Genomic DNA, 27,851 nt, shown 5'->3' with positions numbered 1-27,851 from the left:
CGTGCCGTGGCGTGATAGTTTGTGTTTCTTTTCTCGCCTCCGATTGTTCATTAATCCTTGTTGTTTTGTTTTGAACCGTTTTGTTTACGCTTCGTTACTGTGCAAGGCTTCTACAAGGCGCAAAGCCAAAGAGTGTCCTGAGAGTGATACTGTATACCGCTGCACCGTGCATAGTGAGTTGAGTTCCGCCAAGTGTTTCTGCTGAACCCGAAGTGAGGCTCCAAATTAAGAACTCCAAACACTGCAGAACCACTGTCACAGGGACGGCAGGAATACTGAGCTTATAGTGGGTGACGACGAAGTATACGATTTCCATCAGCAAACCGTCTCAAACCGCGTCTATGACGAGTAACGCACGAAGGAATAACGCCACGCCAGAATGTTCATCATGTTGTGAGGCTTGAGTTTTCTGTTGGTTCGGAAACAAAGATTGTCAAACTGTCGGCGCTATCGATACGCAACTTCTCAGCAAACATGCTGAACAATCTCAACGCGGCAGGATTGGGTGGTGAGTTTATAAAACGAATTGTTAGACAGTCATCTTACATTACATTATTGCTTATGGCGGTGTCTTGTTTCACTGAGTAATATGAAGAAGAATCCTGACCGATCACTTCGCCAATAAAGTAATGTAATTTGTGTGTAAAAAATTCTTTAGGAACTCGAAAGGACCAATCAAATAATCTTGTTGATGGCCAGGAGCAAACCCCCGAATCTCGTAGCATATTCATTTGAACATAAAAGGACGAAGTTCAGCCACAAAAATGATAATCTTACTAAGCAATTCATTCGCAACTCTATGTTCACTATTCCCGGACTTTCGGACTCGGAATTACTTTATTTGTCCTGGCCGGACTCAGGGTTTGATATTTGCTTAAATATGCAAAACCGAATCGACGAATTAACTATGTCAAATCTGAGCCAATTGCCTTTGAGGAAGCTTTCGTTAATCAAGGAAATTGAGCATATACCTTGAACTCTCTGTCTCACAATTACCGGCTGCTTAAGTCGGCTGCACTTTATAAATTATATTATGAAGCAACAAATAATAGCAAAAGTTTATTAGAAATTTATCTCCAAAAGAAAACTAATAAACGCATTTCCACCTGAAAGGATTACGATACACAAGTGTTGAAATTCGTGTGGATCTTTCTCTTCAGGGCAAGTTCGATATGATGCATTACATCCCTTCGCCGAAATTGCCGAAATGCACCGAAACACGCTCAACTGCTATCGTTTGCCACCAATTTACCAATTTATGTATAATTGATGTTGTTCACCCGAATGGTGGTCGCCAAGGCTCACCATAGGCACTATAGAAAGTACCTTTCGCGAGTACGACCATAACTTGGCGTCCCATCGTTTAGTTCTTGGATGCATCGCGCTTCTGCCTATTCGCCGTTCGCCTGTAACGAGCTTAAATTGGCCGCACCTTGCAATCCGCGGCCATAGCTTATTGACTTGATTCATTTTGTTCGCCAGCGAAAAGCAAACAACCGTAATTTAGTGCACGCAGAACACATTAAGCTGCAGTAAATTGCGCACAGAGCGCACAAGGATGGTGTAGTGAAACGGTTAATGAAGATCAAATTAGAGGCAGAGGCACTCGTCGTCGCCGGCAATCACAGGAAACCGCAATGGGACACCATGGAGCGATGGGTGAACGGGTAGAAACGGGTTGGAAAAACGAACCGAGTGTCAACCAAACCGTGGCCAGCTGTAAAAACGGCGCCAACGAAGCTGTGCCAAAGATTAAGCGTTATGTAAATTTTCGTTCATAAAATGATAATTAATGGTGTGGTAATTAAGCGGTAAACAATTGAAATTATGATCATTTAATTGAAACGCCATAATTGAATGTGACACCCGGCTGGTGCTGGAAAGTGGACGTTCCCTGTGCAGCTGCAGGTACAATTAGCTACTTTCACCGTTCGTTAGTGCAAATTTAGTTGGATAAACTAACAGCAATGCGCATACGTATTGTAAACCAAACTGGCTCCAGTCTTTTACCAGAGTCCTGGTGCCTGGTCCACTGTGTCACGCCTGAAATGATTACAACAAATTACGCACTCTACCATACCATGAAAAGGTTTTTAAACTAGATCGCCAAGAACGGAATCGTACTATATTTTGATTACCTTAAAATTACTGGCAAAATTAAAATTTTTAGGAACCTGAACCTCACCTCACAATATTATTCTGCTGATTACACTACTATGCTGATTCCATTTCAAATGCTACTAAGTTTGTTAGATCATATTCTAAAATACCAACAATATTGTTAGATCATATTCTAATCGAACAACAATTGGTAAAACCCGTCAGAAGAACGTTCGACCTCACACGTACGCACCCTATATTCCCTAGCCTAGAAATGTGTTTGTTACTTTCGAAACATTCGAACCGAATAACGGCTTTCGCCGGCAAAAAGTGTGTTGCCTTCGACTAGTCGCACTTTGGTCCCATTTACAGCACGAAACGAAACCGTTTGCCGCGATGACTTTACGGGTCGTTCCGGCCGTGCCAAACGGGCACTTCCATCCCGAATGTCCTTGCCAGACACTTCCATTTCCTTTATTGTTCCACTGCACGGCGCCCGAGGCGCCCGTTGCCCAGTGGCCCGGGGCCACGTTGGGCACTTTATATTTAGCCCTCGAATCCATTGCACATAGCCAAACGACGCTGCTCCGTAGAATGAAATGGTGATAATGTTTAATTTAATTTTATTAAAACCTATTTTCCTTTCTGTACGGCCGCCCGCAGCATGCCGGGGACACACTCGTACGTGCCGATGGTATGGCGGCCGCTGGCTGACGGCGGACAGTCCAGAGGAGACCGTTCCGTTTTTTGTTCACTTCTATTTTTTGACAGGGCATTTGCTGGGAATGCCCTCCATCGCGCAACGGGCCGAGATAGCGTGAGCCGATTCGCCGCAGCGGGCGAAAAGAGAAGCACGAAGCAATTCTGGAAGGATTTCCGTTGATGGCCTTTCCAACCGTTCGTACGGTTGGTGGGTGCTGGCGGAGGGGCGGGGAGCATGAAATGTGGAGATCCTCGTCCTCGGGAAATTTTGTCGCATTTTCCCGCTCCGGGCGTCGGGCATGAATCGTGTGCACGAACCGGGCGAATCGATTTTTCCGATAAAATGTGGCAAATTGCACTTTATTGCACAAGCTGGAATGGATGGAGCGCCGTGCCGTCCGTGCTGGGGTCCTTGCTGTGACAGGGCCCGGCTTTGGCGTTACACTTATCATGTAAACGCGATCGAAGCATTGGCACTCTGTTAATGCGCAATCCATTGCAAACAATGGTACGTAAATCGGATAAGTGCATTACGCGTTACTGAGAATGCTGGAACGTCCGGCCGCCGCCGGTGATGATGTTCAATTCATTAGCTTGGCTCCGGTTTTAAAGCAGCTTCCAAACCTGCCCACAAAGGTTGTCACGCTTAGTTTTCGTTCGAAGCGCGAGGCTTTCTTAAATATTAATCACGGGCCACGAGATGGGCGTTCCGTATTAAAAAGTGCCAACCCCAGACAACACCACACCAGATGTGAGTGGCCATACTTTTTTATGGCTCTCGTATCGATCCAGCCACCAACAACGTCACCGGGCCGGGCCGGGTACGTTAAAGTTCACCGCGACGGCTTCCCTCTTGTTCCGTCGTTAAGCTTTACTCGTCCCCGGGTCACGCGAAGGGACGCGCCTTTTCCAGCGGCGACATTAAATTATATGCCACGTAACCGCGTACGCGACCGCAGTCGGCCAACCTTGAGCGTCAACGGCAGCGGAGTATATCCTGACAAGCTGATGGAAGGCACTCGTTGGATGTGGTGCATTCGCTTAAAGGTTCCGGAATGAGCAATTTTCTGGTCGCACGATGAACCACACGGCGGATGGTTTTAATTTTGCAAAATGAAAAGGACCCATGAGGACGATAGTTATGCTTGATGAGCGATGGAACGTACATTCGTAAGCATTTGTTTCAAATATTGAAACGAGTGAAAGGCATAATGATAAATTAATAATAGAAGAATACCTGACGCCCGACGCGGATAAAGTCGCGATAAACCTATTTCGAGCATAACACATATTTCCAGTGGAATAACCACCACGAATACGTGAAAAGGTTCTGGATATTGTCAACACAGTTTGTGGAAGGTCCACGTGGAATCCTCTATTTGATTTTCTTCGATAAATCTATTAATAAATGTAACATCGCCATTCAGTTTGGCATTCAGGACTTCAGGTTTGGAAGTTTGGACTTAAGGCATGCTACTTCGGAACTTCGAAGAACTAACGCAAATATTATGCCCATTATTAGGCTAAACACTCTACTAAAGACGTATATTGAGCACCGTATCGATGCTGCAACTGGGCTCCCTTACAAGTACTTACTTAAATAACTCAATTACCCAAACTTCTAAAGCAACGATAATTGAGATGGCCTGAAAGGTGATGAACTACCTCAGCTCCCGACAACAGAAACAACAAATAGTTTGACAGAACAAGACCCCGTCGTGGGATCGTTACAGAGTCTTAACTCCTGCTTATCAGGACCAGGCCTTCCGACATGTGGTTTTCACGCTTCGCTGAATTTTCTGCCCATTCTCGAGCTCCGTTTTCGTTCCTTTTGGAATGCAGAAGCCCGCGTACGGCGGCGGCGGCATTCCGTAGGCACACTTCTTCTGCGATTCAGAAAAAACCCACTCGAGGGTCCAAAAGGCGACCGATAAACGAGCCCAGCCAAAACCAACCGCAACCGTCGATCTTGCGGTGCGCTGCCACAAGTCACCGACAGGGCTGAGAATCGGGCGCGGAAAGCGGCTGACAGCCTTCGAGGCCTGAAGGCCCGAGAGGCCCCCGGTGGCTTCATCAATCTTTCGCTATCGTTCGGATGTTCGCGTGTTACAGCGAGCCACCGGAGAGACACCACCAAGGGCCCCGGGCGTGATCTATCTGGCCGGTGAACGAACGTCACGCCAGCTAACTCGGTGGCCGGGGTCCGGACGAGTTGCCACTTCGCTTCGCGTGTAGTTATTTCTCATGTTTCGGTGGTTTCTCCGGGACGGGGTCCGTGGGGCCCGGGAATTTAAGCCATCCTTTTTCCCCCAACAGCTGAACGCGGTGTTTGCCCAAGGGCTGCAGGGTGGTGCAGAGCATCTCGGCACTCGGACTGGTTGCCCCCCCGTGCCCCCCATCAGTGGTCTGTTTAAATTTTTTCGTGCGAAGCATCCCGACTCCCTGCGGACGTGGAGTTGACGAAAATCTACGAGCGACGGATTGGGGGCACCAGCGGTGGGGGGGGCACCAGCCGAGGGGGGCGCTCACTAAGCTGACAAACTGCATCACAAAACGGTAGCCAAAATCGTATATATGTGTTAAAATTAACACCTGCATATGAAGAGTAGCATAAAAGTGTTGCTGATACGTATCACGCCGTAGGGCTGCGGGGACAGCAAGCGGACAGCGAGAAACAGGACAGCGCAGCACAAGTGTGCTATACTTGACAGACACCGTCGTGCATCATCATCACCGGGAACCGAGTGGTATGCGGCTGCGGCACTGCCAGCCCGCTTCACACCGGATGGACGGATGGCTGATCGGTCGTGGCGCGATCCGAGGTGACATGAGCCTGTTTAAAAGACAGCCAGCGTTTAAGCTGCCCTCCAGTTGGCAAGGCGCTGCGAAGGCGAATGAACACGAAATGGCATGACGATGTGCATTAAGTAAGTCATCGCAGTGCCGCTGAGGCTTAGGCAGGCGGAAAGCCGATGACAAGCGGGCGGTTGGGCCGTAACGAAACATGTTCTTGAGAACGAGGTTGTCTCTAAGGTTTCCGTGCAGCCCCCGTCATAATATGTGTTTACTCGAATGTACACACATCACTCCTGGATGGGATGCTGCTTTGGCTGCAAGGAAAACGTTGCTTAAAGAAGAGAAACTGAAAACCATAGACCTATGTTTCAGTAGAAGGTGTGTTCCATCATAAAATCAGTGTGGGTCTTGGAAAACAATGAAACTTTAACCAGTTGTACCAAAACATCTTTTGTTAAAGGTAACTCTCAGCTAAATTCAGACATAAAATAACTCACGGGTCTACACAGGCATCGTGATAGAAATACGAGTGTTCTTGGCAGATTATTGGAGAACCACCGATCACCCATTGAAGGTCATGATTGCTGAAGATCGCATATTTGTTTGTTTGTTTGTTTGTTTGTTTATTGGTTAACTCATTGGCCATTTATCTTTATTCTGTATCTAAGTAGACTATGTGAAAGTTTCCGTCTCCGTTTTGCCCATATCAGAAATTTGGTACTGAGCAACCCTTACTAGAATTGACATAAACATTCAGTTGCTCTAGTGGACTGATCGTGCCCCGAAGAATTAAACAAGTAATATTCATTATTCGAATATCCTTCGAGTGGTTTAAAAAAAATTATTTACGTTTACACTCTGTCAAAGTGAGTAGTTATTTATTGTTGTTTGTGATCGAATTACTGAGAGGTTCAAGGGTTTGAAAAGATGTCGAAAGATTTGACCATGATAGACCTCCATTGCAGGCATTATCTAAAATAATTTTATTTGTGGAAAAAAATTCCAGCTTATCACGTTTCTCTCAGTGTCAGGCTCAGGAGATACACGACGAATGCAGAATAGCACCACAGCAACTAAACAGGGGTTTTCTATTGCGAAAAGGAACGTTCCTAGGTCATTAGACAGATGGCGCAAAAGTGTGCTCAATTGGGCGTAAAACATTATCCTAGCCCTGTACTAATGAGCGAGTGACAGTTCAGTGACAAGAACAGAGAACGAATCTCGAAAGGATAAGATCGATGTGGGCCTATAGATTTCTTTTTATAATTAGTTTAGTGTTTCTTATTTTTTGTAGACGTCCCATTTATTTACAAACCAAACTGAACATTACTTAATTACCGAACTTGCTGTCATTGCATTATTTAAATATATTATGTCCCCGCAAACTTGTTAGTCCAATCATGTAACGGTTAATAGTTTACCATTTTTACCCCCCGGCAGGACCGAAGGAATGCGATCTGCCGAAGTCGGGCCTCACATCGCTGCACGGCGGTGCGCCCGGGTTTGGCCAGGTCCCCAATCCACCCAGCAACGCCGACAGCAACGCCAACCGGCTGCACGTGAACAGCGGCAGTGCCGGGGCCACCCCGGGCGGTGGTGGAAGCGGTGGCTCGAGCGGAGGGGGCCAGGGTGCCGGCACAGGGCCCAACACGCTGTGCGAGCCGCACAACATCCACCAGGATCAGGTAAATGTAGCTATGCGGGGGAGTCCATGGACCGCCGAGCGGCCAGCGCCGTCCCCCAAAAAAGGTGAACGACTTTTCTTACTCTCCACCTAGAATTCTGACAAACATGGTGGAAAACAGAAACGACACCGAACACGCTTCACGCCGGCTCAGCTGAACGAGCTCGAGCGCTGCTTCTCGAAGACGCACTACCCGGACATCTTTATGCGCGAGGAGATCGCCATGCGGATCGGGCTCACGGAGTCCCGTGTGCAGGTCAGTGTAGTGTTTCCGACGTGTTTCCCCTAGGATCCAAGCGGACAATGATTTAAAAAACCCAGTCGCGGGCTCAACAGCTCGTAACCTTCAACCCTCGGTCATTTAGCATAAATCACTTTTGCACGCCTCATGAGGATTCAGACGGGGCTTGGTGGTGTTGAAATTGAGGCGGCGGCGGCCCTTCGAGGACACGAGCGCACCCCACAAAAACCGTCCCATCCGCGTGTGTGTGTATTTGTTTGCAGATGGTGCGTCTAATTTCTGACTGTTGATTGTCTGAAACAATAGTGCATCATTACGCGGTGTTTAGGATTTATGGGTCGTTTGAGTCGGCTAAGCGTCCATTAGCTCTGCAGTGCTGCATCTTTTTAAGCGCAAGCTATTTGGGACACACCATCAGGACCAAGATTCCAAGATTATGCAGATTCGTTCGCAAAGCCACCAAAGTGATAAATTCCGCGCCACTCCGGAGGACGCGAATATTCCGCAGCAAAGCGAATGTGTAGACGGTCGATTTACATGTGTAACGTCCCAGAAATGTGGCCCGAGAAGCTCACTAATTAACAATTAAATCGACCAAATGAATCACTTACCTAACCCCATTTTACACCGGACGTCCGGCGGGGTCGGTCCTGTCTCGTGTCACGTGTCCCGTGGCCGGATAGTCGGATAATTTGTTGTGCTTCTGTTGGGCATGATGATTATTTAGCCCACTTTCCTTGGCACATTTACATAAACACGGATCAGTGTCCTTCCTGCCAGCCGACTTCTTCGACCACAGGTGTCTCCGTTGTCCTTAATGATTGTCTAAGGCCTAGGCCTAACTCATTCCACTCCCCGACCGACCGGTGGCAGGAAGACATCTGGTCGTAAAATTGATCTTTGACACATGTTACCCGCATGTTGGCTGACCATCGTCATCCTGAACCTTCGCACTCTCTTAGAAGACCAGCAAACACGGAAGGAAACGTCTTTAGGGGACTATGGACCTAGAAAGAACGGCCTCACGTACATTTTTGCAGGGATGTATAATGTCTCAAAAGACAGCTATGTGACAGCACTTCGGTTTGGTATGAGTCAGTACCTTACTGACGTGAGAATGGTTCACCTTTGCAGCGGCTTGCAACATCGATAACTATCATACCTCATATTTGTTTCTTTTGCTATCGTAACCAACCAATTTGAGCCTTTATATGAAAGCAGTCAGCAAAATTTGATCATTTTTCCAATAACATTATGTAGTTCTTATCAATGGATGATGGTATCCTTGCAAAAGAATTTGAACATTTTGTTTCAATCTGTGTGAATTATGATTTTCTACCTACTATTGAATTAATTATTTTCCAAGATAGGTGTCCACATTTGGAACCACGTTTAATGAGAGATTTCATATAGCTTTCAGTTGTTAGCCTAATCTCTTTGAAATCCAAATCCTCTTGCTGTAAGCAGATTTCCTTATCCTCGCCTTTACTGTAGGTCCACATTACTTGAAGTTAAATTCATGCACCCTTCAAGTTGCGCGTGATAAGGTGATTAACGATTAACCGAAGACTCCTCATTCGAAGACTACTTTGTATTCGAAAATTAGTTAAAAGATTCTTCGAAGCTGTATGCCAACTGAAACTGTATAAAACAGTTTAAAAAATTGAAAAAAAACCCTCATTGCAGGTCCTGCATATTCATCGGCTACCTTCGGTAATCCGAACCATCCCCACTGGCCCCCCAACGTGACAGCGCTATGCTGAGCGCCATAAATCAATCAATGAGTTGAGAGCACAAGATTAACAGTTCAAAAATCTGATCACGTTCTCTCAGCTGCTTAACACAGCGCGCATGCTGTGTGTTCCGGCCGCAATAAAAACTTTGCTCAATAAAGGGCAAAACAAATGCGCACCCCGTAAACTTCTTGATCCTGTCTCCGGCACCGGAAAATGGCTCACACTGCGGCCACAGCTCGGCAGCCGAAAGCCGAAAAAGTGTTTTCAAGGTTATTGCAGCGGCTTAAATCGGGATCATGTAGATTGGACGGCGGCTGATACGAGAATCACACGAGCACCGGAGAGGCTGCCGATGCCATAAAGGTGGATGTGAACTTTTGGCTTCCTTCCTTCGGTCGAAGAACACCAGTAGGTTTGATTGCCTCACCGTTCCACGGAACCGTTTTCGGCTAAAGACTGATAAACGAAGTTAGTGTTAATCATACTAATTATGAAGAGCTAATACGAACAATCGGAATCGCTCGCCGTCGGGATCGCTAGGCCACGAGCCACGAATATGCACATAAATTCCACAAGTTTACGGCCCGGCCGGGAGGGGGGGTCCTAATGGGCCCCAACCAACCCGGGCCAGGATGCCAGCACGCTGAAAGCGTAGCATTGTTTTTCCATTAAACCTCTTCAACGCTTGTACTGCGGAATCGGAGCATCCCAACTCTCCCAGGATGCGACTCAACGGTAGTGCGGGCGGCCCACAGTATCCTGCCGAAACCACTATTGGTCCTTTAATAGTGAAAGTTCAACTTCTCCAGTGCCGGTGACTCGATTTAACTAACCAACAAAACCACCAGGTAACAGGGCAGGAATGTGCCTGATCCGTCTGCCGTTCGGTGGCGAAAGTTTTGTGGCTCTTCTAATGGAACTTTAACACACAGTAGCGCGTAAAGTAGCCCCCGGTGGGGCGCACATAAAAAGAACCAAATCATCGCGATACGATAGACATCGTAGGGAAGACTCTCGGGCTCGCGGCAGTTTACGGATCAAGCACTCCGCTCCCCAGGCCCAGGCTGGGGTGGATTTCGTTATTCGATTTTTATGATATCATTATGACTTTATAGGGCAGGCCTTTATGGCCCGCCGGCTCAATCGGAATCGAGGGACCACCGCCATTCGCACATTCGGTGTGGCCACCGGAATGCCCGCGCGTTTGTTGACGGAACGACGGGATTTGTTTGATGTTTTGATTGAAGCTGCCAGGACCAGGAAGCTTAGGGCCATGGGCTAACGCCATCCGACCTTATGTAAACCATTTTTTCTCGTCATTCTGCCATTGCCGTTGGCCAATTCCGGAACGCATTCCGGTCCGGTGTGCTGGGGCAGTTAAGACGGGATTACTTTCACATTCTTCCACTGTGACCGAGTCAATTAGAGCGTTTGTGAGCCCGTCCCAATCGTGTAATTGTATCGGTATGATCAAATTGAGAGATAATAGCCACTAATTGGTTACTTTATCGGAAACGGTACGTGCCGCCGATCGTCATGCTTAACAGCGCGAGACATTTGGTATTCTGACATTGGTTTTGTGTTCTCTTTCGCTGTTTATGGTTATATGCGAATTTTCAACAGCCTTGGTTATTTGCAAACGTTTACAGACGTCCTATGACGTTTTAAAACTATTTCAAATTTGTCTCGCCTTTAAAACGGTAAATGTGTCCTACGTTGTTAGTCAAAGTGAAACCTCAAAGGAATAGAAAATATAACGCAACCTGCAGCACGGCCCACGGAACGGTTGGCGTTGGCTTTTCCGAGGCTCTACGCGGCGATTTACGGCCTCAGTCCACCAAAGCCGGGTGCCAAGAGTCAAGCAAATGAAAAAAAAAAAAAAATCCGTGATCTCCAACGGGGGTCAACGGTGTAAAGCCCAGCGCGGCAAATGGTGAGAAATGATAGTGCTCGTGCTGCACACTTTCTGCCTTTCTGCCATGGCATGGCATTTTTCAGCCTCTTTTATTCTCCGACGTCGGCGGCTTTTCGTGACAATGCTCAACGCCTGGGCCACGGCTTGGTCCTGGGCGAACGGAAGGACGACAAAAAGCCACACGCCAATGCAGATCCTTTCCAGCCGAATTCAACCTACGCGGCGGCGGCGGCGCCCATCTTAAAGGGCACGGGCCCAGTAAACGAATGGGTAACCCGTGGGCCGGGCTTTGCTGGTGAGCTCACCACGAAAACGGTCACGGCATAGTGTGTGTGTGTGGCATTAGTTGTTGTTCCCCAAATCCCCACAATGTCAATTTATATGCGGAAATAATTCCTCCGCTTAATCCTCGGTGCCGGAGGCTTCCGAAATCCCTGTGCATAAATAAATTCACCTAGAACCAGCCGAACCCAGTGGTTTCGGGTAGCTTGTTGTCCTTCCGGCTGATGCAGAACCACCAAACGTTGGGTGGGTTTAAAGGCATCGCTTTCCCATTTTACTACGCCACGTGCATTAGCTCCGACAGTGGCAGCCAATATGGAATCGTCACCCGATTGCAGCATAGCAATTGAAGTGCCGGGAAATTGTTTTCACTCCAAAAGAAACAACAACCTGTCAGGTCAATAGCCGGTGGTCGGAATCGAAATTCGAACCAAAGTTGTCAAAGTGACACCACGAGAAATGGGGGGAAAAAATGAAGCAGTCCAAACGACCGGCCACTTGCGCCCGTCAACTGTGACCTGAAACAGGATCGCCTGCCACCGATTCCACCGATGTGGTCGATCGGATATTTGATACGGTTCGCCCGGGTGCCCAAGAACGCACCGAAATCGTTCGAATCGGAGGGCCCACGAATTCTTGACTCCCGCGGACCGGTTTACTTCTCCAGTCAGTTCTCCAGGGCCACGGAATCGGGCCCGGTGTTTCGACAATCGACGTCTCGCGGTGCGGTTTTTCGGTTCGCACAGCACAATTGTTTTAAACCGGAGTGTTGTTTGCTTCTCACCCAGACTTGTGGTTTGCGTTTTTGGGGGGAAACAATCGTCCAGGTCTTTGGCTTTTGTCTTTTACATCTAGCTTAAATTGTAACTTTCCTCGCACTAATTTGAAAACATAATAATGTTCTCCACAAATATCAGTATTGTTGCTAGTGGCATTCGGATTGTGTGCCAGTAAAATGGATAATTATTTTGTTCAAATGTAGGTAAAAGAATAATACGTACAGCGAAAAAATGGCTAAATATTACAACCTCTTTACTGTTGCAAATTAAGTAACAATACAATTAAATTGCTTGATTTCAACTGAAGAAAGAAGCTCTATACTCATTGTTGAAAATGTCGATGATAACTAATAAAGATAGTTTAAGATTGTCGAAGCTTCCGAGAAGTCCTTTTAGGCAAATTGAAAGTTTAGGCTAGTCAAAACGTTATCATATTAATTCAAATTTGAAACTCCCAAGTATTTGGAACAGAGCACAGATAAAATTCATCTTTGCTTAATATCTCCTCACTGAACATTTCAAACTTTTCGTTCACTGTGGAAACATGTAGCATCGAATAAAACACGTTTCCGTCAAACAAGAACGTACAAAGGCTTATGTTGCGTACATCTTTTTGGCACTTCAAATGTAATACTTTTCTTATCAAATAATACCTTCTTGAACCTCTTATTAACGAGTAGTATTACATCGCACTAGTGCCGCAAGCCCACTAGTGAATTAACGCATTGTCAGCAACGGAAATTAGGAGTGTTGAATGGTTGACACAAACAACATGGGTTTTCTATATCAATCGGACTTGTTGCACGCGCCACAAAGACGGTCGACCAACGGCCAACGACCAACTACACACAGAAATTAGTCACGGAACGCGTGCCACCTCCCTCACCACCTCGCTAATGCACGCCACGTGGCGAAATTTAATAAAAACGGCAAATGGAATCGGGATCCTGGCACCGAGTTCGGGAGGTTGGTATTGACAGGTTATCCACCTGTTATTTTTATCACGCTGTGACGAAGGACGAACGCACCGGTCGAAGTTATTATCCTGCGTTGAACGAGGGCGACAAAAAAGAGTTCGACAGGATAAAAAAAAAGGCTGAACAATGTACGTGAAGTAATTTTAATTTTAAGTTTAACACAAGCACGGTTCTCGCGCCCGTGTGTGTGCGTGTGTCCCGATGGTAGCTGGCACACCACAACACTCTTTGGCTCCGTTGTTGTTTCGGAAAGATCGCAACACATAAACCCCGGAAAGTTTTCCCGCCGTCCCTTCGTCGGCCCCGTCTATCGGCACAGCGGCGGCGAGCAAATTTCGAAACGCTGTAACGATTTTAATAAATAATAGCCTACCCATAGCCAGAGAGCGGCGGCTGCGGTACAAGGAAAACGACTCTAAACTCACGTCTCGCGGCCCGGCCTCGACCCAGATCCGGTCCCGCTGGCGGCGGCCCAGCAGGGATACGGCCACAAAGGGGATCCGGCCGAACGGGCGGAAATTAGCCGTGAAACTGATGACGAGCAAACAAACGGCAGGCCGGCAGGGCGGGGAAGGACAACGAACGGGCCCGGCCCTATGTGGTGATCACGGTCGATGTGAGACATCGAATCAAAAAGTCATCTCATTTACACCACGCGGTCCCCATCTTTGTCACTCCCTGGGCCTGTAAAAAGGCCGAAGAAATGCGGTCGGTGTGTGTCGAGGAAAGCCTTTCCCCCTAAGGGCCAGCGCATCGTCGCAAGGCGGCGGACCACGAACGAGGGCTGCCTCGGAATTGGGTGCAGATTTTCTCAACATGATAAATAGTGCGGCTAGTAATGTGCTATTAATCCAGAATAGATTTAACGGAGAGAAAAGATTTATTCCTGGCCCTGTCTGCCACGGGCCATCTGGGGCTCATTGCGACCGTATTGGCTTCTGGTGTTTGCTGTCGGGAGAGTAATCGCCCTGGCGGGTCCCCGCACCGGCAGCAAAAACGTTGCCAGCCACACCGGAATGCCGGTGCAGGTTTGTTGGCCAAGTTATGTCGAGTGGAAAAATTCGCACCAACACATTTACCGAGCGGTCTCCTATTTATGGAAACCTAATTAGGGAGTTTAGTTCCCAAAATATTTTTAAAAACTACTTGCCGAATAAACATTTAACCGGATGACGAGCACAGTGTGCAAAGTCGCACACTGCTACTAGTTCATCATTTACTGGCCAGGATTTGCACGAGCCCAAAAACAAACACGGGACAGACAAATTTTTCGCCCACCGAAACCAATCCCGGGTCGGAGCCGTCCCCTCGGCCGAGACCTGTTCCACCCTAGCCGAAAGGACAGACAGTGACAAGGCATCGGACGCCTTCCCGCTGAGAGAGCCGCACGTAATGCTCGGAACAACCCGCGGGCGACCGGGCTGACGAGGGTCGACCGGGATCGACAGATACCTTCTCTCGAAAGAGAAACAGAGAGAGAGGGGAAAGCGTGTCGCAAATCCTGACCCCGCAAAGTGTAATATAATGAAAATGTAATAAAAGTATTATTGGGGAGTTGCGATTTATTGTTTATTTATTAATAACATGCAAATTGAAAACATTCGCACGGGGGTTTATCGAAACCAAATCACATTTCTGCACATGACTAAAGCGGAGAGTTACCTAACGCAATATGAAGTTTCTAAGTGGACGGTTGATTATTCTGTTTATTTGGGGTAAAACACTTTTTTTCAAATCTCATTTTCCATTTAACCGTCAAACAGTTTTTCAATCTAAACGGAAATATGTAATGCGAAAGGCGGAGGAATTTTATTATAAGGTTGGCTAAAAAGAAATCGACGTTTTTCACGATAGATGCCTTTAGTGATCGATATCTCGTAAACTATCGATCGTACAGTTTCAAGTTTAGGCTCGTTTTAAAGCTGATTCTTTACACTTCAAAAAATGCTTTCATTGTTTTTTGTTTGTTCCATTCGTTTGTGAGTTACAGGGTGTTAACAATGGAGGTCAACGCAGAGAAAATTCGGTATATTTTACAGTTTTTGTCCGATAAAGGTGAAAATTCCAGCTAGGCCGCTGAAATTTCGCATGGTGTTCATGGTGCCAATACTCTAACAGCTAGTTGGGTCAAATTTTGGTTTCGTTGACACGTTTCAGTTATTTTTTATGTTAAAGCCTAGGCAGACACGTCATCGAAAATGTCGATAAAATCACAGAAATAATCAAAGTAGATCGGCATTTTAGTAATCAGAGCATCGGCCAGGAGCTAAAGATCAATCATCGAACAGCTTAAAGCCATTTGCGCAAAGCTGGATTCACAAAGAAGCTCGATGTTTGGGCGCCACCGTAATTACACGAAAAAACATGATGGCCATCTGCACAGTTTTGGCCCAACGGAATGAAATCGAACCATTTCTTAAACGGATGGGTACTGGGGATGAGAAATGGGTCACTTACGACAATATTGTGTGAAATCGGTCGTGGTATAAGCGTGTTGAAGCAGCTTAACCTGTGACCAAACCAGAAATAACGGCTAGGAAGGTTCTACTGGGTATATGGTGGGACTTGAAAGGAATCGTTTATTATGAGTCGCTCCCGTGTGGCTGAACAATAAATTCAGATCTCTACTACCAACAACTGCACGGTTTAAAGCTAACAATTGACCAGAAACGACCAGAATCGGCCAACAGAAGAGGTGTTGTGTTCCATAAGGAAAACTAAATGTCACGCACGTTGTTAGTGACTCACCAGAAAGTCCGGGAGCTTGGTTGGGAAGTTTAAATGCATCCACCGTATAGTCCGGACCTCGCACTAAGCGATTGACACCTATTTCACGCATTACAAAATTTTCTGAGTGATGAAAAACTGAGATTAAAAAAGGATTATGAAAATGGATTTCTAGAGTTTTTTGCCAATAACGACTAATCCTTTTACAAGAGAGGCATGATAAGCTTATCTTTGAAAAGACAATAAATTTTCCAACAAAATGGTGCATATTTGACGCAAATCGGACCATTGGAAACCTGTTAAATATAGTTTTGAAGTTCACCCAAAAAACGTCGATTTCTTTTTAGCCAACCTGATAGATCTGTGCGGAAAGGTGAATCAATTCAAAATAACTTCCTGAACTAAATTTATAGAAGTACAACGGATGTTTTCCATATCATTTTTAATAATAGATTGTAATTTTCTAGTACTTAAATACATGATTCGCAGTAACTCAATAGATTATCGTTCGAATCGCCCTTCTGGAGTCTATGAACGAATCAAATGCTTTCCAAAATTCGCCACTTCAATGTTATTCTTGTTATCATCGACACAAATAAGTCACACTGTGCGAAAATTGACGAACAGCCAATGATATCTGGTGTGGTCATACCAGGGACATTACCCTGCAGTAGATATCAGTCATCAGCGTTCTGTGATTATTCTTAACGACGTATTGCGATCATTGGATGCAAATTCTGACACTCTTCGAATCGATCTGTTCGAACTGTCTTCGCTTCTATAAAAAGACTTGAATCGTGAGAAAAACTCACACAACATTTCGAGCGCCATTTTGGACTGTTTAATAAACCTTTTAAATTATGTTTAAGCTAAGCTGCAACTTGAATGGGACTTGAATGGGTGCTGTGCATTATTTCAATTTGACACTGAACTGCTTTGCGGGTATTTTGTTTCATTTAAATTGTTGATTAAAATTACACCAGTGAATACGTGAACGGAAGCACTTGGTCGGAAGGATCTTGGTCGAAATCGGTCTATCCACCGTTTATGCAAAACGAGTCACGCAAATGTAAACAGGCGGCCGATTGTTTTATTCATCCCGCCGTTGACTCGCTCAGCAGAAGAGCGCCAGGACCTTAGCATTAAATGTAGCAAAACGGCTTTGCGTTTCTTGGCGTAGCTTGGCGGTGTGCGGTGGCAAATCAACGTTCACGCTCGTCATTGTGCAACTCGTTCTCAACCGCAGACAATGCTCGTAAAACATTACGCCCCGGTAAACGGCAAGCTTTTAATCTGGTTTAATTCATGCGAGGATTAGAGGCATGAAACTTTCAGAAAATTGATAATAAATACATGCGCACCGTTCGGCGGCACCGGCCGGACCCGGCCGGCCGGGTCCGGGTCTCAGAGTCTGCGTCTGCTTCTTGCGGCACAGTGACACACGGGGATTTTCTCAAGACAACAACTAAGACGCCCCAAGACAAACGGCAAAACTTGCCGCTGCTTGTCGTCACCTTTAAGCGGCGAGCTACAAAGTCTTCACCTTCCTCGTCGCTGGTTGTTGGCCATTCTTGGAGCCGCACAATGGAGCCGATGGGAAAAGCGAAAGTGGAACCCAAGCGCATCGTTTCGTTTGAAGGCGTAATGAAAAGCTCTCATCATCCCCATCGGTTCTTCACCAGCTCGTGGAGTCGATGTGTCTTCTAACCCACCGGAGAGGCATTTTAAAGCGACAGTCAACCGGGTCCACCATCGTACGGAGCCTCACACGGAGGCTGAGCCTCGTTAGGATGAAACAATAAAATGCTTTCAGCGAGTGATTGGCTGATGACGATGGCGAATGAATGATGGGCGAGATGACGATCGGTCACAAATCTGACACCGAGCGCCACCGTGGCGTTTCATTTAGCGGAACAAGTGCAACGTACAAACTAACTGTCTAAAACCACGTTCCGGGAGCAGAGCGGACCTCCGTGCTTAGGGCCTCGGTGAGCCACGGGTTCCTCAAAATTAGAAGCCTATCAATCAATTACCAGCAATTACCGATCGTCTCGGGCGGTCCACAGAAGTAGGATTGTAACAGGTGTGGCGTTAGGTATTTTCGTGCAAATTCCTCCACCGGGGACGACGCCGAGGACGAAACGTCTTGTCAGGGTTTTATGCAAATCAAATTTTCGACCAGTCACTCGCAAACAGCACTCGCGTTCGTCCCGCACCTTTGTATGCGGAAGGAACAGTTTTGCATCCCCATTTCTATAATTTCTTATTCAAATAGATAAAGAAATATTAGCCAAATAATAGATAAAGATTTTACTTCTTTCTTCTCACTTAACTTCCTGGGTGAGTGTGTGTGCTGTGTTCGCTTACGGAAGCCACCGTATGACGCATTGTTTCACAAACAAACAACCATTGTCGTAAAACTCTTTGATCTGTCCGTCCATCCGTTTACCTTCGCCAGCATCCATCGAAACAGCCAGCGATGTTTACGTGCAGAATGAGTGTTTCTTCCTACGCCAGAAGCCGTCGAGAACGATGTTGCCTTAAAAGCGCCGAAAACCAAAACGAGCCAAAATTGCTCAAGCAAACAAAACGTAGCAAAGGAACGCCGAAATGTCGAATAGTCGAAAAGCTTCATCGGCATGTACGGTATTCTCATTGACATCTTTTAAGTACGGATTTGTTTCTTATAAAATATCAAGAAACGAACGGATCTTAATACTTGCAATAAGATTACAATATTTTGTGGAATATGCGTCAAGCAAGATATCAGATATAGTGGCATGGAGGGAATTTATTGTAGGACCATGTCCCGAATTCGTTTGTCATGTGTCTCTAAAGTATGTTCTATTGCTTGTTGTTGTTCTGCCTGTTCTGCTATTTGTGTGTTCTTTTGCTAGTAACCTTTTTCCATGTGGTAATACAGCGAGGGTATTCTACTTTAATACCAAGGCCGAATCACGTAAAGAACGCGTTAGGGCATGTCAGCCAAGCTCCTTGAACTTCTGGTCAATCCTTATCGATATGGTCTGCCCGATATTGTGGCGTGATGGACCATAGTTTCTATTGCTTAAAACGGATTGTTTGTGGCTTTGGAATTGCAATAGACTTCGGATTCAGTTAAGGATTTGGCATCACCTGATATGGTCTTCGTACGTACCGGTCGTTGATTACAAACACCGGCAGTTTTCTTAAACTATCGAAAACAAACTTGTTCCATATGAGCTGTTAAAACTCGGCAACATAAGGAGTCTTTGACGAGCATTCGAACAATACTGAAACAATTGTCCGAGAACAAAGTTTATTATTTGTTCAACGCAAGATTATGAAAACCATTTATGGAAAAATAATAGATTGCTATTACTACATCAAATGCTACTGCCAAGTGCCGTAATGCCTACGAAAAATGGGACCACCATACTGCCCGATTACCCTGCTGGAGTCCTTGGCACTCCCGTAGCCATGGCAGTGTGCGGCCATGCGCACGCATCTGGAATCCATTTCAGCCATCAACCATTGGCGGATCATTGTGGCTTGTTGAGTGGAGTATTAAGTTTTTGCGCCAACTCCTTTTTTTAAGGGCTCAACCCAAGTCTTAGGTATCGCCCTCGAAGGACGAGTTATTGCTCCGGAGGTCTCCAACGGAACCGATTCAAGTTGAACCGGGTGGATATTTGAAATGGTTCGCATTTTTCGCTCCCCGAGCACGGTGTTCAACGTTGAAGGGTACTTCGGCTGGAAAATATCAAATTTGGCATTCCCGGACCGCCGTAGGGCGACCGTTCGAGCTCGGGTGAGTCCTGAACCCACTCTGTCTCCTGGGCAACACTCCCATCCGCTACGGGGAGCGACTGGAATGCTGCCGATTCGGTCCGGTGCTGGATACGCAAGAGCTTCAAACGCGAACCGAACCGAACCAATACTAGCACATCGATGGATCGGAACCGGCCACAACCGGGGACTCCCTTTTGCCCCTCCCGCCAGCGCCCCACTGGTGGCGGTAGCGTGAAAGAAGGGGAAATGCGAGAGTGAGAAAGCGGAAAATCTCTGCCGCTGAAATTTTCATCGCTTGCGCCACCATTTTGGATCAGCCCGCCTCCGGTGGCGCCCGCTGGGTCGTTACCCACCACGGTACGGGGAATGAATTTTTCAGAAGCATGCGCGATTTCTATTTATTGTTTCTTGCTGCCCGTGCTTTGTTTGCTTCCCCATCGCCTTGAGCGCGCCAGGGCGGCCAGGATTGCCCGGAGCCGTCCTTTTCGGTGAGGCTTTCATCCCACCATGTTGCTGCTCGGGTCGGCTGGGAAACAAACGAAAAGAAACGTCCTTTCGAATTTTGTATCTTCTATACGGGAAAAGCCGTACTTTTCTCAACTTCAATTTTTATATTCAATTTAATGGACTGCCGTAGGATACAACGCACCTGGAGCAGCTACGACGGCTCCCTTTTTAGAGTCACGAAACTTTTCTATTTGCGCGTGCAAAGAAACGGTTTGGCCTTGCCAAAGTTTGCTGCTACAGTTACGGGATACGGTTAACTCGCAAGTTAAGCCGAAAATGCAATTAAAACACTAGATTTCGGCTTGTTGGCTTTGGCAGGTCTGACCGACGGCAACTGACATTTTTAATAGTTTAACTGAATTCACAATTTGGACCAAATGCTAAAAGAAGCGAAATTAGGACTGAAACAAGCAAGCATTTTGTTAGTCTAGTCTAACCAATATTATGCCGAAATTTCTGGAAAGTGTAAGCCACAAAACGTGAAACAAATAATGAGCTAAGGGCGTGTATTCCAAATGCGGCTGAATTCAAGAAAAATCAAAGCCAACTGTAAATAAAAGCATTGATTTTGTAGCTCAAATTTTCGTCAAACCAATCAATTGCGCATTGAATAACAAATGCAACAACACGGTAACATATTCTTCGGAGTCCGAAGAGATCTGGCTGGTAGATTTTATTCTAAAACAAATCTTTATGTTCTCTTCCGAGAGCGTTAGCGCCAATAAAACCAGCAGCAACTGAACGAACCTGCTTCGGTGGGTGAAATGACATGCAGCAATCCTGTAACACTGATGGCCAAACAAAGCAGGCCATCAACGGCGGCACCGTCATGGGCATGGTAGCGTAGACATTAGTACACAACTTCACACCGACCTGCCAAAATATTTATTAGTTTCAGGTTTATTTACTCATCCAAATTCCATGTTACGGTTGGTCGAATCCCCGGGTCCCGTCTGTGCCGTCGAAGCGAAGCTGGATGTCCTAAATGCCGACGGCAACTTGAATGGTTGTGCCACCGAACAGTTTGTTTCATCTTCACCATGCCTCAGAATCTAGCCACAAACAGAAGCTCCGGGCCGAAAGCAACCCAAAAGAAGTCGCTTTATCTCTGCCCAAATTCAAATTTATTAGGTCCATTCTGATACTGTTTTCAAATAGAATAAAATAGACATTCTACCAAGTCACTACTACAGTACAGCGAAACGGTTCAACAAATCTGGAACGACAATCCTTCAAGGTTGGACCTTGAAATCCGCCCATCGAACAGGTGTTCCCATTGCCCAACTATAATGCACAAGTAATGTCGGGTGTCATGCAACCACTGTCCCCGAGGGACTACTTTCCGACAACCGACAACCGGGACAGTTCCAGTCGGTCGGTGGAGTGCAGCATTATCCGGACCGACAATAGCGTCAACTTCTTACCCGCCAAGCAAGAAGGGTGTGAAATCCGCCGATAAATATTTTAAACCAACTTCTGGGTGCCATCCATCAACTCGTCAGAGGGCAAGATTTTTTCTTCGCATCGCATTCACAGACCATCGCTGGTTACGTGTTAGAACGGCGGCTTAGCGTGCGAAAACTACAAAGAACTGGGCATTCCAAATCCACCGTGCCACCGAAGAATCATGCGTATACATAAGATTTCTTCCCCGTATACATAGCGAACAATATTGCTATACATGCTTCGTTATCGCAAGTTGTGGTTGGCAACATTTTCGACAAGCCCTTGCGCGAATATTGCTCATGCACCGTTCTTCCCGAACTCTCGGTACCAGCATCCGCCTGCCACTGCCAACGCGTGGACTTCGTCGGTCGGTTTTTTCATAGATTTTTATTTTCCATCATTTATATTTCACTCCGAGCCAAAGTAGTTTTACGTGTAGCTCACCGGGAACCGCCCATGGGGAATTCAGCCGTTGGCCGGTGGAGAATTCAGCGGCTCTACTCGACGCTACTCAGGCAACCGCGGCGATGTGGTTGGGCGCGGAGGGCAGGAAAAACGTCCTGCAACATCGTCGCTGTGGGGAAAACTAATATTTTATCAGCCACAGTCGAAACAGCGGTCGGATCTTTGGGCGGACGGAGGAACACCGTCGGCCATCCGACAGGGGAAAAAGTAGGAAGAAATCTACGGCCAGGAAGCGCCACGGAGCCACCATTGGCAGACCTACCGCCTGTGTCTGTTGGAGTAAGAAAAAAAACAGCTTTCTCCAGCTTTCGCTACTTCCAACGGCGCCATCATGGCCAGGCTATATTTGTCGCTTGCCGCCAACGCTTGTACAGGAAAACACTTCTAAGAAGCCGCCGGGAGCGATGTCGGACGAAGCGTCTTACATAAATCTATCGGAACCAAACCCACGAAATCACGGTTCGCTCATCCGCCACCAGCCGGTCAGGCCGAACCGAACCGAACCAGACAGATTGCCTGGCCCCGAAGATGTGCGTTTGCGAATTTGCGGTCGACGCCGGACGATGGGCTGCGGTGCCGTAACGGGTGGCGGTGGGTCGTAATGAGAGAGGTAATTAATCATCCTGGCCCCGGGCCCGACTGTCCGAACGGGACGCCCGAGATAAATGGAAAGGATTCCCCCACCGGTTCCGGTGTCCTGATGGTCGAAATGGGACCACAACACAACAACAAGGCGTAAGGTGGCCAGGACTGTGCATGCTGTGGTGACCCTGGCGAGCGGCGCCACTGCCCACTGACTTTATGTTGCGCGCCGGTTGTGCGATCCGTCCGGAAAAGGACGAGGTGAGAAATGATTTTCCGTTTGACAACATTATTATCGCATTTGGTGCGCTGAGTGAGACATAAATAACTTTCCGAACCGAACCGACGGTTGCCGGGTGCGCCTTGACGGATGTCTGCTGGGATGATTATTATTACACCGGCCACTCCACGGAACAGAAATCAATATGTTTGGACCACTCCCTCGCGTTTACGATACGCAACCAATCTTGAGAACGGCAGAGATAAGGACTCCTTCATTGCCTGAAAACTATTTTAAATCGGCATTCGACACCACAGAAACACAGTGGCGCACGTTCTTTATTGACATGTTAGGAGTACCTTCAGTTTGTCACAAACTTTGACTATAATGAATGCCATATTAATATTGAATTTACGTGTCCTGCTAATAGTCAAAATATGTTAATTGTATAATCGATGACAAACTATAGGAATCATTTGACGTGTCAAATCACAATCTTTAATTGTTTGTTTATTCATTCATTCGCTATTGTTCTCTGTGGCTGGGTGTGATGAAAAGCTTGTTGTTTAAAATAAGTTTTACTTACCCTATCTAGCTCGGCCAACAATCGTATTAACGCACCGATTTAAAGAGAAACATTAGCAGCTGAAACAGTTAGAATGATTGAGGGCATTAAAACTGTGCTTAACACTCTTGCACATAAAGTTTATCGGACAATTTGGGAGATGAGGTGATCCGTCCGCACGGAAACTGGTCCACAACCAACCGGAACGTGTGATGTTTGAAATTGGCACCATTACCCGTCATAATTCAACCAACACTGTCTGGGCCCTTTTCAAAGTCTACATCCCTCTGCCGGGCGGGTGGTGATCGATCTTGGGCATTGAAATCCATTAATCCGATCCGGTCCACCCTCCCTGTCCGCGTCCCTGTCGAGTCAATCAAAGTCAAGCGGATGACTTTTCACGCCCAAAGGATGCCGGCCTTTGTTCTCCTCTCATTAGGTCGCATATTTCCATACACTTTCGAAGGTAAAATATGCTGCATCAGGCACGAACAAACGATGATACGGTGGTTTGCTGTGTTGTTGCTCGACTTTTTTACGCGTAATATCCGGGCACCAGGACCAGGCGCCTTTCGCGTGCGCCTTCATTTCGGGGGCACTCCTTTTTACGCACGGCGCATATGTTCGAATTGCTGCCGAGCAATGCCATGCCATGCGTTTCGCTCCCTTCGCAATGGCAACTGTAGTGCAATGCAGTGTGTCTATAAAAAGCTGTCCCTAGTGGCACGCGCTAAGTAGGGCTGGTAAGGAGCCCTCTGATGCGTCGGCTGTCTCAAACTCGGGGGCTGTGTTGGTTTTTCTAGCAACAATGCTGTTTTAATGTGTTTAAAGCTTAATGTTTTCCTATTAGCCGGTACTGCTGATGATTCGACAGATTTTGCAGTTGGTCTAGGGAAAACTTTCAACGTGACCGACCAAGTGATACCAACTGATGCTTAAGCAATCTCTTTTCGCTTCAACACTCATCACAAAAGTCGAGTCCGTGTCACTCCTCTCGATGATTTTCATCCAAATTGCCCAAGAAACCACATAAAAGCGAAATTGGGACAACTTTTCCGGGGACCGTTTACCAAAACAGGCGTTCAAATGAAGATCCCGGTCCTAATTTTTTCACCAAACAACTTACAATCACAAGCGGGTGTCATTATCGTAGATCATTGTCTGCACGGGCAGCGTGAAGTGGCGCCCTCCAAAGAACGTTGCTGCTTCGTGCAGAGTGGTATATCATCGGTTGACATCGAATTTCGTTCAACATTGCGGATTCTGTTGCACTTTCTGATTGCAACAGAGCTGGCGATGGCACCACCATTTGGTGTTACCCTCGTGCGCTACAAACCCGGCCGTGACACGGCCACGCCATGGGTTTCATTTTCTCTCGTTTACTTCACCAGGACACCGGCCCTATTTTGTGCCATTCCCCGTTCATAATAACCATAATCGTGATGATAAACAACAGTGAATAATAAATAGGCCCCGTGATTACAACCCCGGCTGCCGCGGCTGTGGATTGCCGAAAAAGGACAGCAAAAAAGCTAATACAACGAAAAACAAAAATAACTCACACTGATGTTCCCCAATCGAGAGGGAGCCCACAGCATTGGCGCCTTTTCTAAGACAGCGCAAGGAAGGCAAAAAAACCTCGGGCGTCTACCATTACCGTGGCGTGGAATTAGTTTTACTTTTACTGTTAATGAACTTTTGATTTGTAAAGCGGTAGTTAAAATTTATTAAAATCATTCTCCAACCTACGGGCGGCACTTTGTGGCCGTTCGCCGTTCGATGTTTATGCGCCCAGGATTCCACCATCTGATCCACCATTTCGCCGTCTGGTAATTCTAGGTCTGGTTCCAGAATCGACGAGCCAAGTGGAAAAAGCGGAAGAAGACAACCAACGTCTTTCGCACACCGGGTAAGAATCGCTAAGGGAATCGCCACCACACAGCATCCGTCGCCAGGATGCTGTGGGCCGAACAGAGAGAAGGTGGGTCGCTAATGACGGAACCGTTTGGTGCCCTTTTTCCCATTCCAGGTGCGCTCCTGCCGTCCCATGGACTGCCACCGTTCGGGGCTAATATTACCAACATTGCAATGAGCGAAAGTTTATGCGGCACGTCGATGTTCGGGGGCGATCGATGGGGCGTTGGAGTCAATCCGATGACCGCCGGTAGGTATTGTACCCTCCTCCCAAAAGTTCTTTCCCGAGCAATCCCGTTCCTAATACGCCACAGTAAGGATACTAACATGCGCACGCGCCACTATGTTCCTCATTTCCTATCGTCTCCGCGCGACCCGGCGGCCCACGAACTAACACTTCTAACATCCCCCCGACTTTCGGTTTCGGTTCGACTACTAACTGCGGCGGTGGGTGATCCTGTGGTCAGGATTTGGTCAGCTGAACCAATCGTCTTCGCTCTCCAGCACGCTCAACACGGGGCTCAACTCGGGTATCAACATATCCTCGGCAATGGGTGCCGGTGGGTATCACAACTATGGACTGAATGCAGCGCTAGGTAAATGACTAAATTCAAGACTTTTGCTGTTGTGGTCAAGCTTGTTCGAACTCCTACTTTGCGCGTCCGGATTCGCTGTTTTACAAGAACGTGCCAATCGCTCTGAATGGTCGCCGTTTTTGAATGACAAGGAATGAAACAAAGATTCATTAGTTGGATATGGAGTTGATATTTTAAGTAGCCGGACCGGGAATTATTGACCGATGTATTACGTGACTAGATTTTATCATCAGAAAACAATCAACCAATCTAAAACATAGCTACTAACATCCATAACCTTACACCAAAGTACCAGAAATTCTCCACTAAGTTTAACGTAGTTTTTGAGGTTTGATGGTGTCATTGAGACACTAACCTTCGCCCAAAATTCACCCCCCTTTGTGGAGGAGAAGGCTCGCGGTCCCGGTCGCAGGAGCGGCAGCGGCGTTCGAGTCAAAAAAAACAGAAAATCATCTTCTTTCGCGCCTTCGCGCGGTTGCACCCCAAACCGAGTGCCACAAAGAGCACACCTCTGGCACACCCAGCCCCTGCGCGCCGCCCTGGCCCTTTGCCACGAACCTTCACGCACTCACGACCGGCCGACTGCACGACGCTCGGGCCGGGCCATCCGGGTGTGCGAGGCCCATTAGCACCTCGGAAGCGAAACAAAATTATTCATGCTCGTAGCTCAAAAGCGCTTAAGCGCGGTGGCCACAACGCCACAACGTGAGCTCGAGTATTTTTCCGATTTCGGCAAAAGCCGGTAAAGCGGATGGTCCGATGGTCCGGTGTGTGTGTGTGTGTCGCGGTCGCGACCCATTCGGGAGGAATGTTTTCGATGCGGACATATTTGCTTAAGCTAAATTGAACGTCCTAGTCTGGGTTGTTTTTTTCCGGTTTTCTTGCCTCCCTGCCATGTTGTTATTTTCTTTTTCGACGGATAAACAAGTTATCGGACCATCGGGCCATGCATGGGCAGGCAGGCTGTTGGTCAGGGGTTCTAACTCCGTTTGACGTGGAACGTGCTCCTTTCCGCAGGTGATACGATGATGTACCAACACTCGGTAGGCGGCGTAGGCTGCACGGGAAACTCACCCACATCCACCCCGCCAAACATAAACGCTTGCTCGCCCTCTACGCCACCCCTGTCGAACGGAGGCCAACAACCGACCCAGCCCCAGCAGCAACAGCAGCAACAACAGCAACAGCAGCATCAGCAACAACAAGGTGCTAGTCAAAGCGATGCCTCCACCAACGGAGATATGGTACGTTGCGGGGTGACTCACTGGCCATTCGGTTCAAAACCCGTGACCCCGTGTTTTGGTCATTTTCCTAACGAAGAACTTGAGGGCGCAACAAACTATAACTTCTTTTGGTCCTTCCTTTCGCGCAGACCGGTGCCAATCAGCACGGAATCGGCAACTGTCACAACCTGACGACCGGCACGCCCGAAGGAGACGACGATGTTTGGCGGGGCCACAGCATAGCGGCACTGCGGCGCCGCGCTTCGGAGCTCAACCAAACCATGCCATCCTATCTACATGCTCACAACTACGATCACCACAACTCGGTGTATTGACTGCAGTTCTTCAAGTAACCGTACGGCCGACGCCTGCCGCAGTGGACGCAGGCGCAGGCTCAAGATCTCGGCGAGAACCACATACCGGCACAGTATTAGAGCATCGGCAAACTGGCGAACGGATTGCTTGAGCCGACTATCTATCAGCCCCCGATAGCTCCGCACAGGAGCAACGGAGCATCGCAGAGAGTCCGTGTTCTGTTCGTCTTTGTTGGAATAGTGATTATTAATTTCGTTACTGAAGCACCTTTTGAATCGTTTCTATATCTGATACTAGCCACCCTGATT

At 47.3% G+C, this 27,851-nt stretch overlaps 1 protein-coding gene across 1 annotated transcript; it reads left to right on the top strand.

Moving 5' to 3' along the window:
- The first annotated feature begins 474 nt into the window (after positions 1-474).
- On the top strand, positions 475-27,563 carry LOC128278201 (homeobox protein orthopedia). Its single transcript, XM_053016876.1, has 8 exons — positions 475-508; positions 7,039-7,283; positions 7,377-7,538; positions 25,335-25,404; positions 25,525-25,659; positions 25,877-26,005; positions 27,023-27,249; positions 27,378-27,563. The coding sequence occupies exons 1-8, from the start codon at positions 475-477 to the stop codon at positions 27,561-27,563; spliced, it is 1,188 nt and encodes a 395-aa protein (XP_052872836.1).
- The last annotated feature ends 288 nt before the right edge of the window (positions 27,564-27,851 follow it).

Source organism: Anopheles cruzii, chromosome 2, assembly GCF_943734635.1.
Source record: "Anopheles cruzii chromosome 2, idAnoCruzAS_RS32_06, whole genome shotgun sequence".
Lineage (NCBI taxonomy): Eukaryota > Metazoa > Arthropoda > Insecta > Diptera > Culicidae > Anopheles > Anopheles cruzii.
This window is presented reverse-complemented; position numbering and strand designations above follow the sequence as displayed.

Bases quoted from the DNA above. Each gene is read 5' to 3' on its own strand.
- LOC128278201 (XM_053016876.1), top strand. From the start codon at position 475: ATGCTGAACAATCTCAACGCGGCAGGATTGGGTG. The intron at 7,539-25,334 runs GTCAGTGTAGTG...TGGTAATTCTAG, and splicing joins TCACGGAGTCCCGTGTGCAG to GTCTGGTTCCAGAATCGACG. The intron at 26,006-27,022 runs GTAAATGACTAA...TCCTTTCCGCAG, and splicing joins TGGACTGAATGCAGCGCTAG to GTGATACGATGATGTACCAA.